General features: G+C 44.8%; 1 protein-coding gene across 1 annotated transcript in view; it reads left to right on the top strand.

The window, feature by feature from the left end:
• The window catches only part of EXPH5 (exophilin 5), a 121,295-nt gene that overhangs the window by 82,340 nt on the left and 19,242 nt on the right, over positions 1–19,713 (top strand). Inside the window, exon 3 of the mRNA XM_088456717.1 lies at positions 15,038–15,197. Coding sequence (XP_088312843.1) covers positions 15,038–15,197 — 160 coding nt within the window. The remainder of the gene's footprint in view (positions 1–15,037; positions 15,198–19,713) is intronic.

The following is a 19,713-nucleotide window of genomic DNA, read 5'->3' as shown; positions in this document are numbered from 1 at the left end:
TGTAAGTAGGTAGTTTAGGACAGTGTAGTGACTCTGACACAGTACAGTAGCCTGTAAGTAGGTAGTTTAGGATAGTGTAGTACCTCTGACCCAGTACAGTAGCCTGTAAGTACATAGTTTAGGACAGTGTAGTGCCTCTGACACAGTGTAGTGCCTCTGACACAGTACATTAGCCTGTAAGTAGATAGTTTAGGACAGTGTAGTGCCTTAGACACAGTATAGTAGCCTGTAAGTAGGACAGTGTAGTGCCTCTGACACAGTACATTAGCCTGTAAGTAGATAGTGTAGGACGGAGTAGTACCTTAGACACAGTACATTAGCCTGTAAGTAGATAGTTTAGGACAGTGTAGTGCCTTAGACACAGTATAGTAGCCTGTAAGTAGGACAGAGTAGTGCCTTAGACACAGTACATTAGCCTGTAAGTAGATAGTTTAGTACAGTGTAGTGCCTTAGACACAGTATAGTAGCCTGTAAGTAGGACAGAGTAGTGCCTTAGACACAGTACATTAGCCTGTAAGTAGATAGTTTAGGACAGTGTAGTGCCTTAGACACAGTATAGTAGCCTGTAAGTAGGACAGAGTAGTGCCTTAGACACAGTACATTAGCCTGTAAGTAGGTAGTTTAGGACAGTGTAGTGCCTCTGACACAGTACATTAGCCTGTAAGTAGATAGTATAGGATGGAGTAGTGCCTTAGACACAGTATAGTAGCCTGTAAGTAGGACAGAGTAGTGCCTTAGACACAGTACATTAGCCTGTAAGTAGGTAGTTTAGGACAGTGTAGTGCCTTAGACACAGTATAGTAGCCTGTAAGTAGGACAGTGTAGTGCCTCTGACACAGTACATTAGCCTGTACGTAGACAGTTTAGGACGGAGTAGTGCCTTAGACATAGTACAGTAGCCTGTAAGTAGGTAGTTTAGGACGGAGTAGTGCCTTAGACACAGTACAGTAGCCTGTAAGTAGGTAGTTTAGGACGGAGTAGTGCCTTAGACACAGTACATTAGCCTGTAAGTAGGTAGTTTAGAACGGAGTAGTGCCTTATACACAGTACAGTAGCCTGTAAGTAGGTAGTTTAGGACGGAGTAGTGCCTTAGACACAGTACATTAGCCTGTAAGTAGGTAGTTTAGGACGGAGTAGTGCCTCAGACACCGTACAGTAGCCTGTAAGTAGATAGATAAGGATGGTTGTAGTACCTCAGGCACTACAGTATAGTAGCCTGTAAGTAGGACGGTGTAGTGCCTCAGGCACAGTATAGTAGCCTGTAAGTAGGATGATATACTACCTCAGGCACGATATGGTAGTCTGTAAGTAGGACAGTGTAGTGCCTCATGCACAGTATGGTAGCCTGTAAGTAGGACAGTGTAGTGCCTCATGCACAGTATAGTAGCCTGTAAGTAGGACAGTGTAGTGCCTCATGCACAGTATAGTATCCTGTAAGTAGGACAGTGTGATGCCTCAGACACAGTATAGTAGCCTGTAAGCAGGACAGTGTGATGCCTCAGACACAGTATAGTTGTAAGTAGGACAGTGTAGTGCCTCAGACACAGTATAGTAGCCTTTATGTATGTGGGACAGTGTAGTGCCTCAGGCACAGTATAGTAGCCTGTAAGTAGGACAGTGTGATGCGTCAGACACAGTATAGTAGCCTGTAAGTAGGACGGTGTAGTGCCTCAGGCACAGTATAGTAGCCTGTATGTAGGATGATATAATGCCTCAGACACGGTATGGTAGTCTGTAATTAGGACAGTGTGGTGCCTCAGGCACAGTATAGTAGCCTGTATGTAGGGTGATATACTGCCTCAGACACGGTATGGTAGTCTGTAAGTAGGACAGTGTGGTGCCTCAGGCACAGTATAGTAACCTGTAAGTAGGACAGTGTAGTGCCTCATGCACAGTATAGTAGCCTGAAAGTAGGTAGTTTAGGACAGTGTAGTGCCTCTGACACAGTGTAGTGCTTCTGACACAATACATTAGCCTGTAAGAAGATAATTTAGGACAGTGTAGCGCCTTAGACACAGTACAGGAGCCTGTAAGTAGATAGTGTAGCACGGAGTAGTGCCTTAGACACAGTACATTAGCCTGTAAGTAGGTAGTTTAGGACAGTGTAGTGCCTTAGACACAGTATAGTAGCCTGTAAGTAGGACAGTGTAGTGCCTCTGACACAGTACATTAGCCTGTAAGTAGATAGTTTAGGACGGAGTAGTGCCTTAGACACAGTATAGTAGCCTGTAAGTAGGACAGAGTAGTGCCTTAGACACAGTACATTAGCCTGTAAGTAGGTAGTTTAGGACAGTGTAGTGCCTTAGACACAGTATAGTAGCCTGTAAGTAGGACAGAGTAGTGCCTTAGACACAGTACATTAGCCTGTAAGTAGACAGTTTAGGATGGAGTAGTGCCTTAGACACAGTACATTAGCCTGTAAGTAGGTAGTTTAGAACGGAGTAGTGCCTTAGACACAGTTCAGTAGCCTGTAAGTAGGTAGTTTAGGATGGAGTAGTGCCTTAGACACAGTACATTAGCCTGTAAGTAAGTAGTTTAGGACGGAGTAGTGCCTCAGACACCGTACAGTAGCCTGTAAGTAGATAGATAAGGATGGTGTACTACCTCAGGCACTACAGTATAGTAGCCTGTAAGTAGGACGGTGTAGTGCCTCAGGCACAGTATAGTAGCCTGTAAGTAGGATGATATACTGCCTCAGGCACGATATGGTAGTCTGTAAGTAGGACAGTGTAGTGCCTCATGCACAGTATGGTAGCCTGTAAGTAGGACAGTGTAGTGCCTTATGCACAGTATAGTAGCCTGTAAGTAGGACAGTGTAGTGCCTTATGCACAGTATAGTATCCTGTAAGTAGGACAGTGTGATGCCTCAGACACAGTATAGTTGTAAGTAGGACAGTGTAGTGCCTCAGACACAGTATAGTAGCCTTTATGTATGTGGGACAGTGTAGTGCCTCAGGCACAGTATAGTAGCCTGTAAGTAGGACAGTGTGATGCCTCAGACACAGTATAGTAGCCTGTAAGTAGGACGGTGTAGTGCCTCAGGCACAGTATAGTAGCCTGTAAGTAGGACAGTGTAGTGCCTGAGGCACAGTATAGTAGCCTGTATGTAGGATGATATAATGCCTCAGACACGGTATGGTAGTCTGTAAGTAGGACAGTGTGGTGCCTCAGGCACAGTATAGTAGCCTGTATGTAGGATGATATACTGCCTCAGACACTGTATGGTAGTCTGTAAGTAGGACAGTGTGGTGCCTCAGGCACAGTATAGTAACCTGTAAGTTTGACAGTGTAGTGCACAGTATAGTAGCCTGTAAGTAGGTAGTTTAGGACAGTGTAGTGCCTCTGACACAGTGTAGTGCCTCTGACACAATACATTAGCCTGTAAGTAGATAGTTTAGGACAGTGTAGCGCCTTAGACACAGTACAGGAGCCTGTAAGTAGATAGTTTAGGACGGAGTAGTGCTTTAGACACAGTATAGTAGCCTGTAAGTAGGACAGAGTAGTGCCTTAGACACAGTACATTAGCCTGTAAGTAGGTAGTTTAGGACAGTGTAGTGCCTTAGACACAGTATAGTAGCCTGTAAGTAGGACAGTGTAGTGCCTCTGACACAGTACATTAGCCTGTAAGTAGACAGTTTAGGACAGAGTAGTGCCTTAGACATAGTACATTAGCCTGTAAGTAGATAGTTTAGGACGGAGTAGTGCCTTAGACACAGTACATTAGCCTGTAAGTAAGTAGTTTAGGACGGAGTAGTGCCTCAGACACCGTACAGTAGCCTGTAAGTAGATAGATAAGGATGGTGTAGTACCTCAGGCACTACAGTATAGTACCCTGTAAGTAGGACGGTGTAGTGCCTCAGGCACAGTATAGTAGCCTGTAAGTAGGATGATATACTGCCTCAGGCACGATATGGTAGTCTGTAAGTAGGACAGCGTAGTGCCTCATGCACAGTATAGTAGCCTGTAAGTAGGACAGTGTAGTGCCTTATGCACAGTATAGTAGCCTGTAAGTAGGACAGTGTAGTGCCTTATGCACAGTATAGTATCCTGTAAGTAGGACAGTGTGATGCCTCAGACACAGTATAGTAGCCTGTAAGCAGGACAGTGTGATGCCTCAGACACAGTATAGTTGTAAGTAGGACAGTGTAGTGCCTCAGACACAGTATAGTAGCCTTTATGTATGTGGGACAGTGTAGTGCCTTATGCACAGTATAGTAGCCTGTAAGTAGGACAGTGTAGTGCCTCATGCACAGTATAGTATCCTGTAAGTAGGACAGTGTGATGCCTCAGACACAGTATAGTAGCCTGTAAGCAGGACAGTGTGATGCCTCAGACACAGTATAGTTGTAAGTAGGACAGTGTAGTGCCTCAGACACAGTATAGTAGCCTTTATGTATGTGGGACAGTGTAGTGCCTTATGCACAGTATAGTAGCCTGTAAGTAGGACAGTGTAGTGCCTTATGCACAGTATAGTATCCTGTAAGTAGGACAGTGTGATGCCTCAGACACAGTATAGTTGTGAGTAGGACAGTGTGATGCCTCAGACACAGTATAGTAGCCTGTAAGTAGGACGGTGTAGTGCCTCAGGCACAGTATAGTAGCCTGTAAGTAGGACAGTGTAGTGCCTGAGGCACAGTATAGTAGCCTGTATGTAGGATGATATAATGCCTCAGACACGGTATGGTAGTCTGTAAGTAGGACAGTGTGGTGCCTCAGGCACAGTATAGTAACCTGTAAGTTTGACAGTGTAGTGCCTCATGCACAGTATAGTAGCCTGTAAGTAGGTAGTTTAGGACAGTGTAGTGCCTCTGACACAGTGTAGTGCCTCTGACACAATACATTAGCCTGTAAGTAGATAGTTTAGGACGGAGTAGTGCCTTAGACACAGTACATTAGCCTGTAAGTAGGACAGAGTAGTGCCTTAGACACAGTACATTAGCCTGTAAGTAGGTAGTTTAGGACAGTGTAATGCCTTAGACACAGTATAGTAGCCTGTAAGTAGGACAGTGTAGTGCCGCTGACACAGTACATTAGCCTGTAAGTAGGTAGTTTAGGACGGAGTAGTGCCTTAGACACAGTACATTAGCCTGTAAGTAGGTAGTTTAGGACGGAGTAGTGCCTTAGACACAGTACAGTAGCCTGTAAGTAGGTAGTTTAGGACGGAGTAGTGCCTTAGACACAGTACAGTAGCCTGTAAGTAGGTAGTTTAGGACGGAGTAGTGCCTTAGACACAGTACATTAGCCTGTATGTAGGTAGTTTAGGACGGAGTAGTGCCTCAGACACAGTACATTAGCCTGTAAGTAGATAGTTTAGGACGAGTAGTGCCTTAGACACAGTACATTAGCCTGTAAGTAGGTAGTTTGGGACGGAGTAGTGCCTCAGACACCGTACAGTAGCCTGTTAGTAGATAGATAAGGATGGTGTAGTACCTCAGGCACTACAGTATAGTAGCCTGTAAGTAGGACGGTGTAGTGCCTCAGGCACAGTATAGTAGCCTGTAAGTAGGATGATATACTGCCTCAGGCACGATATGGTAGTCTGTAAGTAGGACAGTGTGGTGCCTCAGGCACAGTATAGTAGCCTGTAAGTAGGACAGTGTAGTGCCTCATGCACAGTATAGTATCCTGTAAGTAGTACAGTGTAGTGCCTCATGCACAATATAGTAGCCTGTAAGTAGGACAGTGTAGTGCCTCATGCACAGTATAGTAGCCTGTAAGTAGGACAGTGTAGTGCCTCATGCACAGTATAGTATCCTGTAAGTAGTACAGTGTGATGCCTCAGACACAGTATAGTAGCCTGTAAGCAGGACAGTGTGGTGCCTTAGACACAGTATAGTTGTAAGTAGGACAGTGTAGTGCCTCAGACACAGTATAGTAGCCTGTAAGTAGGACAGTGTGATGCCTCATACACATTATAGTAGCCTGTAAGTAGGACAGTGTAGTGCCTCAGACACAGTATAGTAGCCTGTATATATGTGGGACAGTGTGGTGCCTCAGGCACAGTATAGTAGCCTGTAAGTAGGACAGTGTGATGCCTCAGACACAGTATAGTAGCCTGTAAGTAGGACGGTGTAGTGCCTCAGGCACAGTATAGTATCCTGTAAGTAGGACAGTGTAGTGCCTCAGGCACAGTATAGTAGCCTGTAAGTAGGACAGTGTGATGCCTCAGACACAGTATAGTAGCCTGTAAGTAGGACAGTGTGGTGCCTCAGACACAGTATAGTAGCCTGTAAGTAGGACAGTGTGGTGCCTCATGCACAGTATAGTAGCCTGTAAGTAGGACAGAGTAGTGCCTCATGCACAGTTTAGTAGTCTGTAAGTAGGACAGTGTAGTGCCTCAGACACATAGTAGTCTGCAAGTAGGACAGTGTGATGCCTCAGACTCATTATAGTAGTCTGTAAGTAGGACAGTGTAGTGCCTCAGACACATTATAGTAGTCTGCAAGTAGGACAGTGTAGTGCCTCAGACACATTATAGTAGTCTGTAAGTAGGACAGTGTAGTGCCTCAGACACATTATAGTAGTCTGCAAGTAGGACAGTGTGATGCCTCAGACATATTATAGTAGTCTGTAAGTAGGACAGTGTAGTGCCTCAGACACATTATAGTAGTCTGCAAGTAGGACAGTGTAGTGCCTCAGACACATTATAGTAGTCTGTAAGTAGGACAGTGTAGTGCCTCAGACACATTATAGTAGTCTGCAAGTAGGACAGTGTAGTGCCTCAGACACATTATAGTAGTCTGTAAGTAGGACAGTGTAGTGCCTCAGACACGGTACACAAGTGGTTAAAGTCTGCCGTGTGAATTCCTTTCCCCGGGGCACGTACATACTGTGTAGGCCTAATAGCACAGCAGGCATATCATCTGCTTGAATCTGTGATTGTTGTTTAGTTTTCCCATGGTGATTTATAGGCAATATATTTTCAAAATGTAATATAATCATATCTGTTTTTAAATACAGCCCAGGGTAGTGAGGAGTAGCTTCATAAGGTTTGCAAAGAGCAATATGTATAAAATATGGTTTTGACTTGTATTACTCTATGGCTCATTTACTTACATTTAGTGTTAAGGTAAACTAATCTGTAGTAACCAGTAAGTTAATTTCATGCTCTGAATTGTGCTATTTAGATAAAAGCTGTTTGATGATTGGTGGCTGTGGGCAGTGCAAATTGTGCACCTAAATACAATGCTGGTAAATGCATGCTTCCCAAAATCGGAGGTCTCCAAAGTGGGACGGGGGCATGAAAAATCCTATTAATTTATGCCCAGATTGTGAAGACACCCACCTCCACGGCATGCGGCAGTGGAACACCTCCCAATCCTTCACAAATCAGGAAAATGTCCTGATTACGGGACTGCAGGGCAGTCTTCAAAAATCAGGACAGTCCCGCCAAAGTAGGATAGTCGGGATCTGTGGTAAATTGTTTATTATTATTTATTACCAGTCATTTATATAGCACACACATTTTCAACCCAAGCCCATAGTGCTGTGAGGCAGTAATGCTAACCATTACATTATTACACCATGGGCCATCCTGTATGTGACTGTAAAACACAATGCATTATCACCTCTAGACAAAGCGGAGGCAGCCATTTTGTGGAGAGGCCAATAAGCTGCATCTTAATTCACACAAAGTGTCACTTGTCTCAGTGATGTCACTAGCACCTCTCGACTTAAAAGGCTAAGGCCTGTATTCAATATGCCGCTATAAAATTTTTTATCATGTGTTAATTTAACGTGCATATTGCCCAGTAATTTCACTTAACACTTGTATGCGTGCTCCAGTTTAATGTGCAACTCCATTATAAAATGCTTATTCCGCCATGCACGCGGTAATTCTTGCTGCTTATACGTTAAGTGAAAATACGGAAATCAGCCTGTACCCCCAAGAAATGCAAACTAATAATGGTTATATAGAAGTTTTTTAGTGGCAAAGTATTTGGGGTTCTTAAATTGTGTCAAAAACAGTGAAAATATGATAACAAAAACAAGTGTTTTCTGTTGTTTTAGATAAATTGGGGGTGCATATAAATGCCTGTAAGTAGATATCTGTGTCATTTTAGCCTCTTTTAAAAAAAAAAAAAACACCTGTAACTCCCACCTACAAGTTTAAAAACTTCAGTCCCATGCATGCGCACCCCCTTATACCTGTCCTACACCTTGTCACCCATTATTCAGCATTTTGCAGAAAATCAACCCAAAAATGACATGTCAATATTGGACAAAGTACTCTAATTAAAACTTCTTAGTGCCTAATTAATCATTAAGGAGGGTGTCCCAGGGTTCTGCACCAAGTCCCCACATTTTTACCTTAAAATAGGGATTTTCCCCAACTTTTCAGCTGCTCAGGAGGTCCCGGAAAAAAAGACGCGGTAACTGTATTGAAGAATTAATGCACATTATCATTGGATAGCTTCAAATTTGCATCTCCCGTAAAAAGTTACAGTTACACCTATTAATGGGTCATCACGGTTAATTGAATTCAGCCCTAGGAATTGCTGAAGCCATCAGTGTGTCAGGCTGCACATACTCTTTAAAGAGAAGACAAAACATGTCCCCACAAGCTGGGACTTCAGGTCATTAAATGGTTTATTGAAAAAAATAAAAATCCTAGAATATTTTGTTTTGTATAAAAATATTAATATTACATTTTTACTACCGGTAATATTTTTAGGATAGTGCTGACATATTAGTAATATTACCGTTCAGTCACAAGTCTAAAATGAAATATAAATGATTATTTTGCAGAAGTGTAAATTGAATCTGACAGCAGACAGACTTTTCCAGTGTATGCAGTGTAAGGGACAGAGGGCCTGATTCAGAGCCGGACGCTATTTGCGGACGCTCGTTCAGAAAAAGGGGCTGGCTATTTAAATTAAGCGCACGCTCATTGCGGTCTGTTGACGCCTCTATGTCTCTATCTCTATGTTGAAAAAAAACGCCCCCTGGCCGCTCGCATCCTACGTCATCTCCGCTATTTATTTGATTAATCGAGTACATCGAAAGGCGTATGAACTGCTCGCAGTGCTTGTGGTTGGATTTTCCTACCGCAATCATGCGAGCAGTTCAGGCTAAAAGACAACCAAGTGACGTGGTCGATGACGCTGCTTTGTTAATTATGCACACCCTTAAAACACCCGTTTTGACCGTTTGACACGCCTGCATTCAGATCTCCACTCCCCGTTTTCAAGCACCTTCCCCTGTTACCACCCACAAACGCCTCTTTCTGTCACTCAAATTAGCAGGCATTCGCTATTTTGCGAGCACACGATTTCCGACCGCACTGACTGGTTGGCGCCTGCGCATTAGAACCCATACGCATGCGCAGATGTGCGAACATCGCTCGGAGCGAACGAGCGGCCGCTTACGAGCATCTCTGAATCAGGCCCAGTAATGGGGCCGTTAGGATACAATATGCATAGAAAAGACACCAATCAGGTTATGGGGCCCATTTATCATTCACTATTTACACCTTATTCCCCAAAAACACCTGTTTTCTGCTGTCAGATTTACAAATTCCAGAATGTGAAGCACTCTGGAACTTGGTCCCTGCAGCTTACGCCATCTGAAGATGGCGTAAGCCGCTGTAGCCTATAGGCTACACATCACATAACTAGCCTGTAGAGGGTTTATTAGGAACCTCCCCCAGCAAGTGCCACCAGGCATGTGTGGTCTGTAGCCCATGCACATGCGCAGGAGGGGATGTAGTCAGCATCTCGGCTGATGGAATGCCAGCGTTCTAAATACTGACCCCGGAATGCCGACACCAGAATACCGACCGGCTGCACCCGAAGGTAAGTATCAGAGGTTAGGGTGCGGGTTAGGCACAAGGGGGAAGGTTAGACACTAAGGGTGGTGGGTTAGGTTTAGGCACTAGGAAGGGAGGTTAGGGTTAGGCACCACAAACGGAGGGTTAGGGTAGGGAGAGGAGGAGGGTTAGCATACCGACCAACAAGTGTCGGTATGTTAACCCTGTCGGGATCCCGGCGTCGGGATTCTGACCGCCGGGATCCCGACTGCTGGAAACCATACCCAACCTGTGCAGAGGTCCCGGCACAGCAATGAAGACACTGCTAATGCGGTCACTTCACTCCCAGCACATTGCAGGGGCGGGCTCCTTTCGGAGCCCCTGATTTTTCATACATCTGGGTGGTATGATCACACCCTGCAATGCGATCATGGGCGCTAATATCGCGCCGAGAAATGCAATAATAAATGGGTCCCTATGAGAAGTGTGATAAGCTGTAGAGTCCTGCAAGGAAGAAGAACCATCACCCAATACCTGTAATTAACTGACATCTTTGTTCAGCTGTAGCCGTTGAGTGCACATTGGATGACCCATTATAGGTTACTAATAAACTAGTCAGACACTGATCTTTTCCCTTCCTGTTCTTATGTTTGCATATAATGTGTGGGACAAGTATCAGGGTGTATAACAGGCGAAAAGTGCAAATCGGAGAAAACTTTTCTACAAACGGCACTTTTCGTGGCTAATTAAATTCGGCCCTAATTCTATTAAAAAAAACGTACAATTCATATAGAATAGGGCATGTTTTGAGGATTTCAGAAGGGGTGTATTTAGGGGTCCGAGCGCCTTTGGCAAAATAAGGGACTGGCATCCCCCACCCCATATTTGAAATAGGGAAGGCACGCGTGCGAAAAAAGGAACGTGGTTTTGTGAGGAAGGAGCGTGGCCACACAATAGTGCCCCCAATTCAAATTACTCTATACAGTACCATCCCTTACTCACATTACACCGCATAGTAGTGTCCCTATTCATGCCACACAGTAGTAACTTTTCTGGTAAGAAGCACCTTTTGTGTCCAGTTTTTGCTTTTGCCCCTGTATTTGTTATATTGGCCCCAATGTGGTGGCATCATTTTTCAGTAATATTCTACTTCCAATGTATAGTTATTGACGCCATTCTTGGGAAAATCAGCTATGTAACTATACCATCCCTGTGTCATAGGTGCTGTATCATTACGATTGTATATTTATAGTGTGTGCTAAAAATATAAATGTCACTCAATTAACAAAGAAATATAAGCAATGACAATGAACAAAAGGAATAAGCACCCTATGTAGAGACATACAATTGTTGATACACATGCAACATATGAAAAATAAAAAAAAATGGGGAAAAATTTAATAATAATAAATATATATATATATATATATATATATATATATATATATATATATATAAATCTGAACAGGTGATAAATACCTAGTTACTGGAACTGTCCAAGTATGGTCAACGTTTAATTTTTATTATAATTATTTCGTAATGTTTTGTAATAAAAGTAATTTTGTAATAAAAATTAAACGTTGACCATACAGTACGTTGACTGGACAGTTCCAGTAACTAGGTGTTTATCACCTGTGTCTATATTTTTATTGTTAAGTCCTGAGCGTGTTACGTATGCATCCTGTACAATGTTTATATTTTCTTCGGCGGCACCCAGGCAAGTTGAGTTGGTCTAAGGATGAGTGCCAGCATTGGAATTTAATATATATACATATAAAAAAAAATTTAATTCTTGTAAAAATATCTTTAACATGCATCACCTAGAACAGCACTGTACTTGTACATCACCAGGCGGTGTTAGTGCTGCAGTGCAGTCCATACACGGGGCCTGATTCAGAGCTGAACGCTCTGACCAGAGCGCTCGCTCTGAATCAGGGCCGTCCCAGCTAAATTTGGAGCGGCTTCCTGGCCGCTCGCATAGCTGTGGGTGACCACCCACAGCTTATGCGAGCGGCCAAAGAGATGGTCGCGATGGTCAAAGACCATCGCGACCATCGGGTTTGCGACGAGACCCTGCGGTAGGGTCTCGCTTCCGCAAGCCCAGGAGTGATTTTGGCTCTATCAGAGCCAAAATCACTCCCACTGACATCACTAGTGGGGCCAGACTCAGACGGTAGGCGTTCCCATGGGACCGCCTCCGTCTGGCAGCCACGCCCCCGGCACGCCCACCAAAGGGGGCGTGCTGTCAGTCACCATCGACAGCACGCCCCCTTTGGTGCGAGACCCCCGCATGCGCACGACGGGGCTCCCTCCGTCGTGCGCATGCGCAATTCGGTACCATCGACCCGCTCACGAGCGACCTTTGCTTCGCGAGCAGGTCTGAGTGACCTCCACTGTTACTAGCGCTGGTGTGCGGTGCTCACTACAGTGATCAAACTCAAAAGAAACTACAGCTCTTGACAGCCCTTGTTGCCCGGACCTCCCAGGAGCAAGGGCTGCTGGGAGCTCTAGTTTATTTTGAGTTTCTTCACTGTAGTGTGGTGCAGTGCCGGACAACTGCGCCAGTAACTGCTCTACCTGCTGTGCGTGTCTATGGGCCAAGTACTGCCCAGGGGAGCACACCGACACCAGGTACTATCCCCTGACCACGGGTGTCACTGCCAGGTGGCACCCCGCCAAGTGCCATCCTGGCCAAGGGGTAATACGCCCCTGGATTTCTGCCTGTGGAAGCAGGTGGGAAAATTACTGACCCAGCAACATAGATTAACTCACCTGTGCAAGATTAAAGAAATCCTGACAACATGAGTGTTAGGAGAATTTGGGGAATGGATTAAAAAATCCCCTGATATAGAAGGAACTCAAAGGGCCGGATTCAATTAGCCACAGTAATTAACCGCAGACTAATTCAGTGGCTGGGGCTATTGTTGCCTGCGGCACCCTACAATCTGCACTTAACACGGATTTCCGTTTAAGGGAGGCTTGAACTCAAATCTGCGCAGGTGCCACGAACGCCTTAACCCATAGCTACGTACACTTATTCCGGAATCTATGGGTTAATGCGTGTTAGACGTGGATTTACTAATCAAGGAAAAGGGCTATACTGTAGCTCCAGGCGTACAAGTCCGAGGCTACTAGCACTTTTCCTTGCGCTGTAATTTTTGCGGCTAATTGAATCTGGCCCAAAGACTTGATTTATGTCATTTTCTATTTGTACTGCAATAGGTTTTTTGTATCTGATGTGATGTCAGTGTGAGTCCGCCTTGGATTGTACGTCTATAGGGCAATTAAATTAGCCGTTCCGTAATAGCACATCGTGACTAGTAACATCACTATTTTTAACTTGCACCCTATAGAGGGCCTGAAATGTACACTATGCCAGTGTTTTTGCAGCTGAGTCATAATTGGCAAACTGCACATGCATCGGAGTCGCACAACGCATGCGCCAAGGTAAATTACCGTAGTCCCTCGCAGCGACTTTTTACTCCCTTGCAGTGACTTATTATTTGCAGTGTGATTGACAGTCGGAGTGTTTGGGGGAGGGAACGGGGAGTGGTGGTAAAGAATGCAAGCGTGACTTGACCGTTTTGGGAACGTCACACTCTCCGTCTGCGATCCCGTACGCAATAAATATGGCTGCAGCATCTTTATTCCCACGGCCATTCTGCGGGACCACAGGCTCGCTCAGGACTGCCACAATAGAATGATCTGCGACGAATGCTGCGTCTTTATACGCAGATGCTGCGACTATTTATGCAGAATTTTGGCTTTGCAAAGCCGCCAGTGAGCGGCTAAATCTCCCGGAATCTGCATCATTTGCATATTTTTGCACACCATCTAAGTATGCAGCAGCGGCGGCGGCATTAGCGTACCTCTCTGAATCAGGCCCTATGTACGCAGCTGAGCACATTGCCCCCTTTGTACGATAATAAAAAAGATGTAAAAGCACAACCATAGCAGGTCTTCTGTTATGTGATCTGGTACAATGAAGTGTGTCTACACAATGCGGTCGATTCGGTTCCGGGCGATGCTGACAAGGCTCACAATCTAGTGCGTGCATGTGCCGCCATACCTATGCTATTCCTGAGGGGGCTCTGAGCACAGATCCCAAAAAAATGGCGTTATTGTGGCAATTTGGTGCACCATTTACTGGCACTTTCACGCCACTGCAACAGCACATCGCGGGCTTCAGCCGAAATTGAATTGACCCCTATGACCGTGTTAGTGAAGACTCCCTGTCACTTCCTAATCACACTCCATTCCCAACATGCACTTCTGCTATTGACGATTACTGTTTTTTTGTTATTTTCTTACTGTGTAATGAAGCTGAATTGCGCGTTGCTGTGACTGGGTGATTTATAAGCTGCTCTAACTATAGCCAGATACTTTGTACTTTGATCCCATCCATTCTGATTGTATGATAAATACTGTATCGCAAAGGGCACACACAGGCACAGACTCGCTCTATGCTATGTGACTGTGCATTATCGTGGATGGAGGCTGTGCTATCACATTAGGTTCTGTGTACGGACACAGCTGTGGATACAGACTGTTTTGATTGTGATAGGGGGGGGGATTCTAAATAAGTATGAAGACTGCCCTGACAGTGTGGACATTACCACTTTTAACGTTTTCCTAGCCAGGGTGTCCCCACTTTTGCAGCAGCACCATCCTGTGATTGTGTACTTTCTATGTGGACCAGGGGTAACCGAGCCCTGCTGTGTACTTTCTATGTGGACCAGTGGTAACTGAGCCCTGCTGTGTACTTTCTATGTGGACCAGTGGTAACTGAGCCCTGCTGTGTACTTTCTATGTGGACCAGGGGTAACAGAGCCCTGCTGTGTACTATCTATGTGGACCAGTGGTGACTGAGCCCTGCTGTGTACTTTCTATGTGGACCAGGGGTAACAGAGCCCTGCTGTGTACTATCTATGTGGACCAGGGGTAACAGAGCCCTGCTGTGTACTATCTATGTGGACCAGGGGTAACAGAGCCCTGCTGTGTACTTTCTATGTGGACCAGTGGTAACTGAGCCCTGCTGTGTACTATCTATGTGGACCAGTGGTAACTGAGCCCTGCTGTGTACTTTCTATGTGGATCAGTGGTAACTGAGCCCTGCTCTGTACTTTCTATGTGGACCAGTGGTAACCGAGCCCTACTGTGTACTTTCTATGTGGACCAGTGGTAACCAAGCCCTTCTGTGTACTTTCTATGTGGACCAGTGGTAACCGAGCCCTACTGTGTACTTTCTATGTGGACCAGTGGTAACCGAGCCCTACTGTGTACTTTCAGAGCCTGAATCCTCTAGAATGACAACATCTAGAAACTTTCAGTCCCAAAAGACCTCCAGCTCTGGACCGTCTTTCCTCAGGATTCGCTCCCCATTCTCCTCATTGTTCTCCTTCAGGAAATCTTCAAAGCAAAACCCAAAGCCACCGCCTCAACCGGAGAGGTAAAAGTTGTCTTTTTTTCTGTCATACAGTAGCTAATATAGTTCTCATTTTCCAGCCTTACTACCATTGGGAGTGTACACTACTATCTGCAATATAGGCTAATTCATCTTTTATTTTCTTGTGTTGTTTGTTTAATGTGTTCTTGATCACACTATTTGCTAAGCTTACCTATGTTTGGGGGGAGGGGGGTTGGAGGGTGTTTTACTGTTATAGAAGAGTGCCATCACATGTAACAGCACACAAAAAGCACATCTCTGTTGTAAAATAATGGGTCTGATTAGTTGCTTAGATAATATGGTGTTGTAACGCATTTCACCACCCGACGCATCCGGTGAAAGGAACGGATCTTAAGGGACCCTATTTGTGCTGTTAGATCCAATCACTGTCACCCTCCAACCATGTTTTCTGCCAATCCAGATCAACAGCCGATAAACCCCAGTAGCCATTGTGAGTCCGTAATGCTGCAATCTGTGTTCAGTTAGGTCCAAATCTATTTTATTTACTGCCAAAATCACAGCTTAAGATAAATAACAAACAGTGTTTTGGATGTGCCAGAGATCAAAAGCCGTCCCCTAAATCGTGTTGCGATGTATTCCCTCTGCTGACAATCAGATGATTTCACAAATGTTGATTATTTTTCTTCTGCCATGTTATGGTTGAAAAACAGCATCTGGAGTCTTGAGAGTCTAGAAAGCTGCAACATTGTTGCAACAAAGTAAAAACAAAATAGTTAAGAGGTCTTTTCAAGTTCTGTTGTCATGAATACGGAAGGGAGAATTCTGTTAGTGCTTTTTCTCTAATTTATTTGATACATGACTGAAATTTCCAGCAATCAAGTAGCCTACATAGGTTAGAAACAGTTTTACCAAATGCTTATTTTGTCCCTCCAAAATAAGCAGGAAAGAAAGTGACAAATAATGTGCAATTCATCTTATTGTGGGAGGTTCCTTTTTATATCACATGTGTAAGTATCTTGCTCCCAGAGCCACATACAGACACGGCACGTAGGTATAAATGCGTCCAGTCATCTAAAATGCTGGCCACACATCCTAAAACAATCAGCGATATGGGCCAAGCCACCAAAACTGCTGTTAAAACTAGACCGACGCGTGATAATAATGAAATCTAAAGTGATGATTATTATCAGTCAAATTGGTAAATGCAGACAGAAGATCGCCATGATTAGGATATGGGCCTGATTCAGACCCGTTCGCTATATGCATGCGCTCGCTAGATGCGTATGCAAATTTTTCAAAGTGACGCCACTGGAAGCGATCGCTCGCCAGGGCATGAGCATGCCCACCATGTCTTAGCGTGAGGCCACTTTGTGTATGTGTCTGCCCAATCACACAGGCAGAGCCGCCCACCAGCAACACGTCATCTCCAGGAAGTGTATTAAAACATTGGTACATCGAGCACCATCGGAAGTGAATGCAGTGCTTGAGGTATCTTTACCCTACCGCAAGCATTGCGAGGAAATCAGTGTAAAAAAATGGCAAGTGATGTGTACTGTGACGCTGCCTGTTAATTATGCCCACCTCTAAAACGGCGTTGAAACACCCGGGCACGCCTGCGTTCGCATCTCCAACCCCCCTTTATTAGTGTCCTGCCCCTGTTACCACCCACAAATGGCCTCTCCTGTCACTCATTACCCTGGTCTGCCTTTGCTGGGTGAGCGAGCGGTATGCGATCGCAGTGAGTATTTCGTGCACACGCAGAATGAAGCGTGCGCGTACGCAGAACTTCGGGCCGCTTGCGAGCGCACGCATATAGCGAACAGGTCTGAATCAGGCCCTATGTACATAGTTATGCTGCGGACACACTAATATAAGCCAGAAGCAAACTGGTCTCCTCCATTTGTGCCACTGACAAATTCATGCTCCTTCTGAGCGACAAGATTTCCCTCCCTTTGGTGACCTTGCTCCCGCTGTTTGTATAGATTAGACTACGCACATTTATCATATACTGTAGACTACAGAAAGACCATACGCCAATATATTTCATGTAAGCACATAGAGAACATTGATCCACCCAGTAATTACATTTTGTTTTTCTACACATTGTTCCTATGAAATGAAATCTGGTTTAGTAACCATAGAATTGAATGAGGAAGGGGGGCGGGGGGGTGCTTAATAAACAGATATACAGATGTGTCCTCATACATCTAGCCTCAATACGCCATGCAGCGCAACTTGCCCTGGTGTAAGTGAGCTGCCAACGGAACTTGGAATGAAAAAGCTGCGCCCGCTACATTGTAGCACTTCCTGTACAGATTCAGAGACTCAGTCGCACACAGATATACAAGTGGCCCATGCAACATTAATCAGCACAGTCTGCTGGTGCGTCCTAGTCACATCGCATTGCCACTTAGATGCATTTTCGGCAAAAACAAGATACAAAACAGACACCTGGTGCTAATTGTGTCTCACAGGACCTAGCGCGCCAAGAGGGGCTTTTTAGCGTGACTGCAGCAAAGATGTATAAGGACACATCTGACCTACATATAGACACACTGAATCTACATTTGTATTTCTGCACATATTAGAGGAGTCTGCTCATTATAGGACACACTCTACATCAATATTGACCACCTCCCAGTTCTCTTTCATTCTGCCTGGCAACGAACATTAGTACCTCAGTAATTACCTGGCTTTTTGTGACAAAGGACGGTTCTATTTATACATATGGGAAGAATTCTCCACCTGCAAATGGTCCGTTAAGTATAAGTGAAGCTTTCCCAAACTCCAAAAACTGTTGGGTGTATTTTCCATTCTGTGTGAAGTAACCAACCAATCCATCCACATAATGAGAGAGAGTTCTAAAAAATAACTTGTAATGTCCAACAACATTTTAACAGACAACAGTCCAGGCAGGGGAAGCACAGTGCATTGGGCACCAAAGAAAAATGAGGGTAGAGGCCCAACTATGCCATTCTTATCTCCTGGGACTGCCAAGATGGGAGCCTTTTCTGAGTAGGAATGGCCATAGGTGAGGTAAACATGGATGGTGATATAGCAAGTGACCACTGATGGTTAGCAACTACGCTATGGATGACCATCGATGGTTTCACCAACTGATGGTCATCCCTGTGCTTTGACTGACTGGCCTGTGGGCCAATCAGAACCTGTGGGCAGGGCTTCATGGAAAAAAAACCATTCGGTTATGCTGTGCATCGATGGAGAGAAACCATCTGGTCCTCCTCCATCGATGGTAAAAGCATTTGACATCGGCCATAAACTATCGATGATTGTGAATCTTCGATGGTTGATGACCATCCCTACTTCTGTGCATACATGGTTGAGAGCAGAGCGGGGACGTCAATAGACTATGAGACTCAGATTCCCCCATGCAATATGTACATTTGGGTTTATCCCTCAGCTGATATGGACGGCATCAGAGAACCGTGTAAAGGTGCAGTGTACATCAGATAGCAGCATATGCTATGGAAAAACAGTACAAAATGCAACATGACCACATACAAGTGTACATTGAAAGAGCAATACATAGTGGCAAACATTGTACCATCACAGATTAGCGTATGGTAGAACAGAACAGCAGAAAACCGCACAGGATAAAATATGGTATTTCATATAATTACATATGACTCTGTACCCACCAGCATTCCCTATTCAGGACCACATAGGCCACGGCCACTGCACTAGCCACACCTAATTCCACCTGAACCACCCATTTCGAGTGAGACCTTGCCCTTTTCTTGCCAGGCTATATCTATTTCACCCACTAAAAACTACGGCCAGTGTTGCATGAAATATGGCAGGCAGCATTCTGTTTTAACATTAGATTTTTGAATGAGCTCATTAGGTTTAGGGTCAGAGTGTTCCTTAGGGTTTGGGGTTATTTTAACATTTGTGATTTACTAATCATAGGGGTTTGTTTGGGGTAGAGTGCTAGGGAAACCCTAATTACTGTATTGTGCAACAGTGATTTACATCTAAAGTCCATAATGCTCTAGATTGGTAGAATACCAGAAATGCCTCCGGGGATGGGCAGGAAGCTGTGTTGGGGAGCACGCGCACCCATAGGTGCTTACCCTCTTGTATGTATAGTCCAGAACTGTCAGAACTGTTGGCAGATGCACATCTTAATGCCTACTAATGCTCGTAGATAAATATGTTTATAAAGTCTAATGGTTGTGAATAAAGGCCCTCATTCAGAGCCGCTCGTTAGCGGCAGTACGCTCGTTCCGAGCGATGTTTGCACATCTGCGCATGCGTACGCTTTTTAGTACGCATGCGCGAACCAGTCAGTGCGGCCGAAAATCCTTTGTACGCTATATAGCGAGTGCCTGCTATTTTGAGTGACAGAATGAGGCGTATGTGGGTGGTAACAGGGGAAGGTGCTTGAAAATGGGGAGTGGAGATCCGAACGCAGGCGTGCTTAAAGGTCAAAACGGGCGTATTATGGGTGTGTATATTTAAAACAGCAGCGTCATTGACCACGTCACTGGGTTATTTTATAGCCAGAACTGCACGCAAATTTGTGGTAGCAAACACC

Source organism: Taudactylus pleione, unplaced genomic scaffold (assembly GCF_031769625.1).
Source record: "Taudactylus pleione unplaced genomic scaffold, aTauple2 ptg000711l, whole genome shotgun sequence".
NCBI lineage: Eukaryota > Metazoa > Chordata > Amphibia > Anura > Myobatrachidae > Taudactylus > Taudactylus pleione.
Note: the sequence above shows the minus strand (reverse complement) of the source record. Positions and strands in the feature narration are given on the sequence as shown.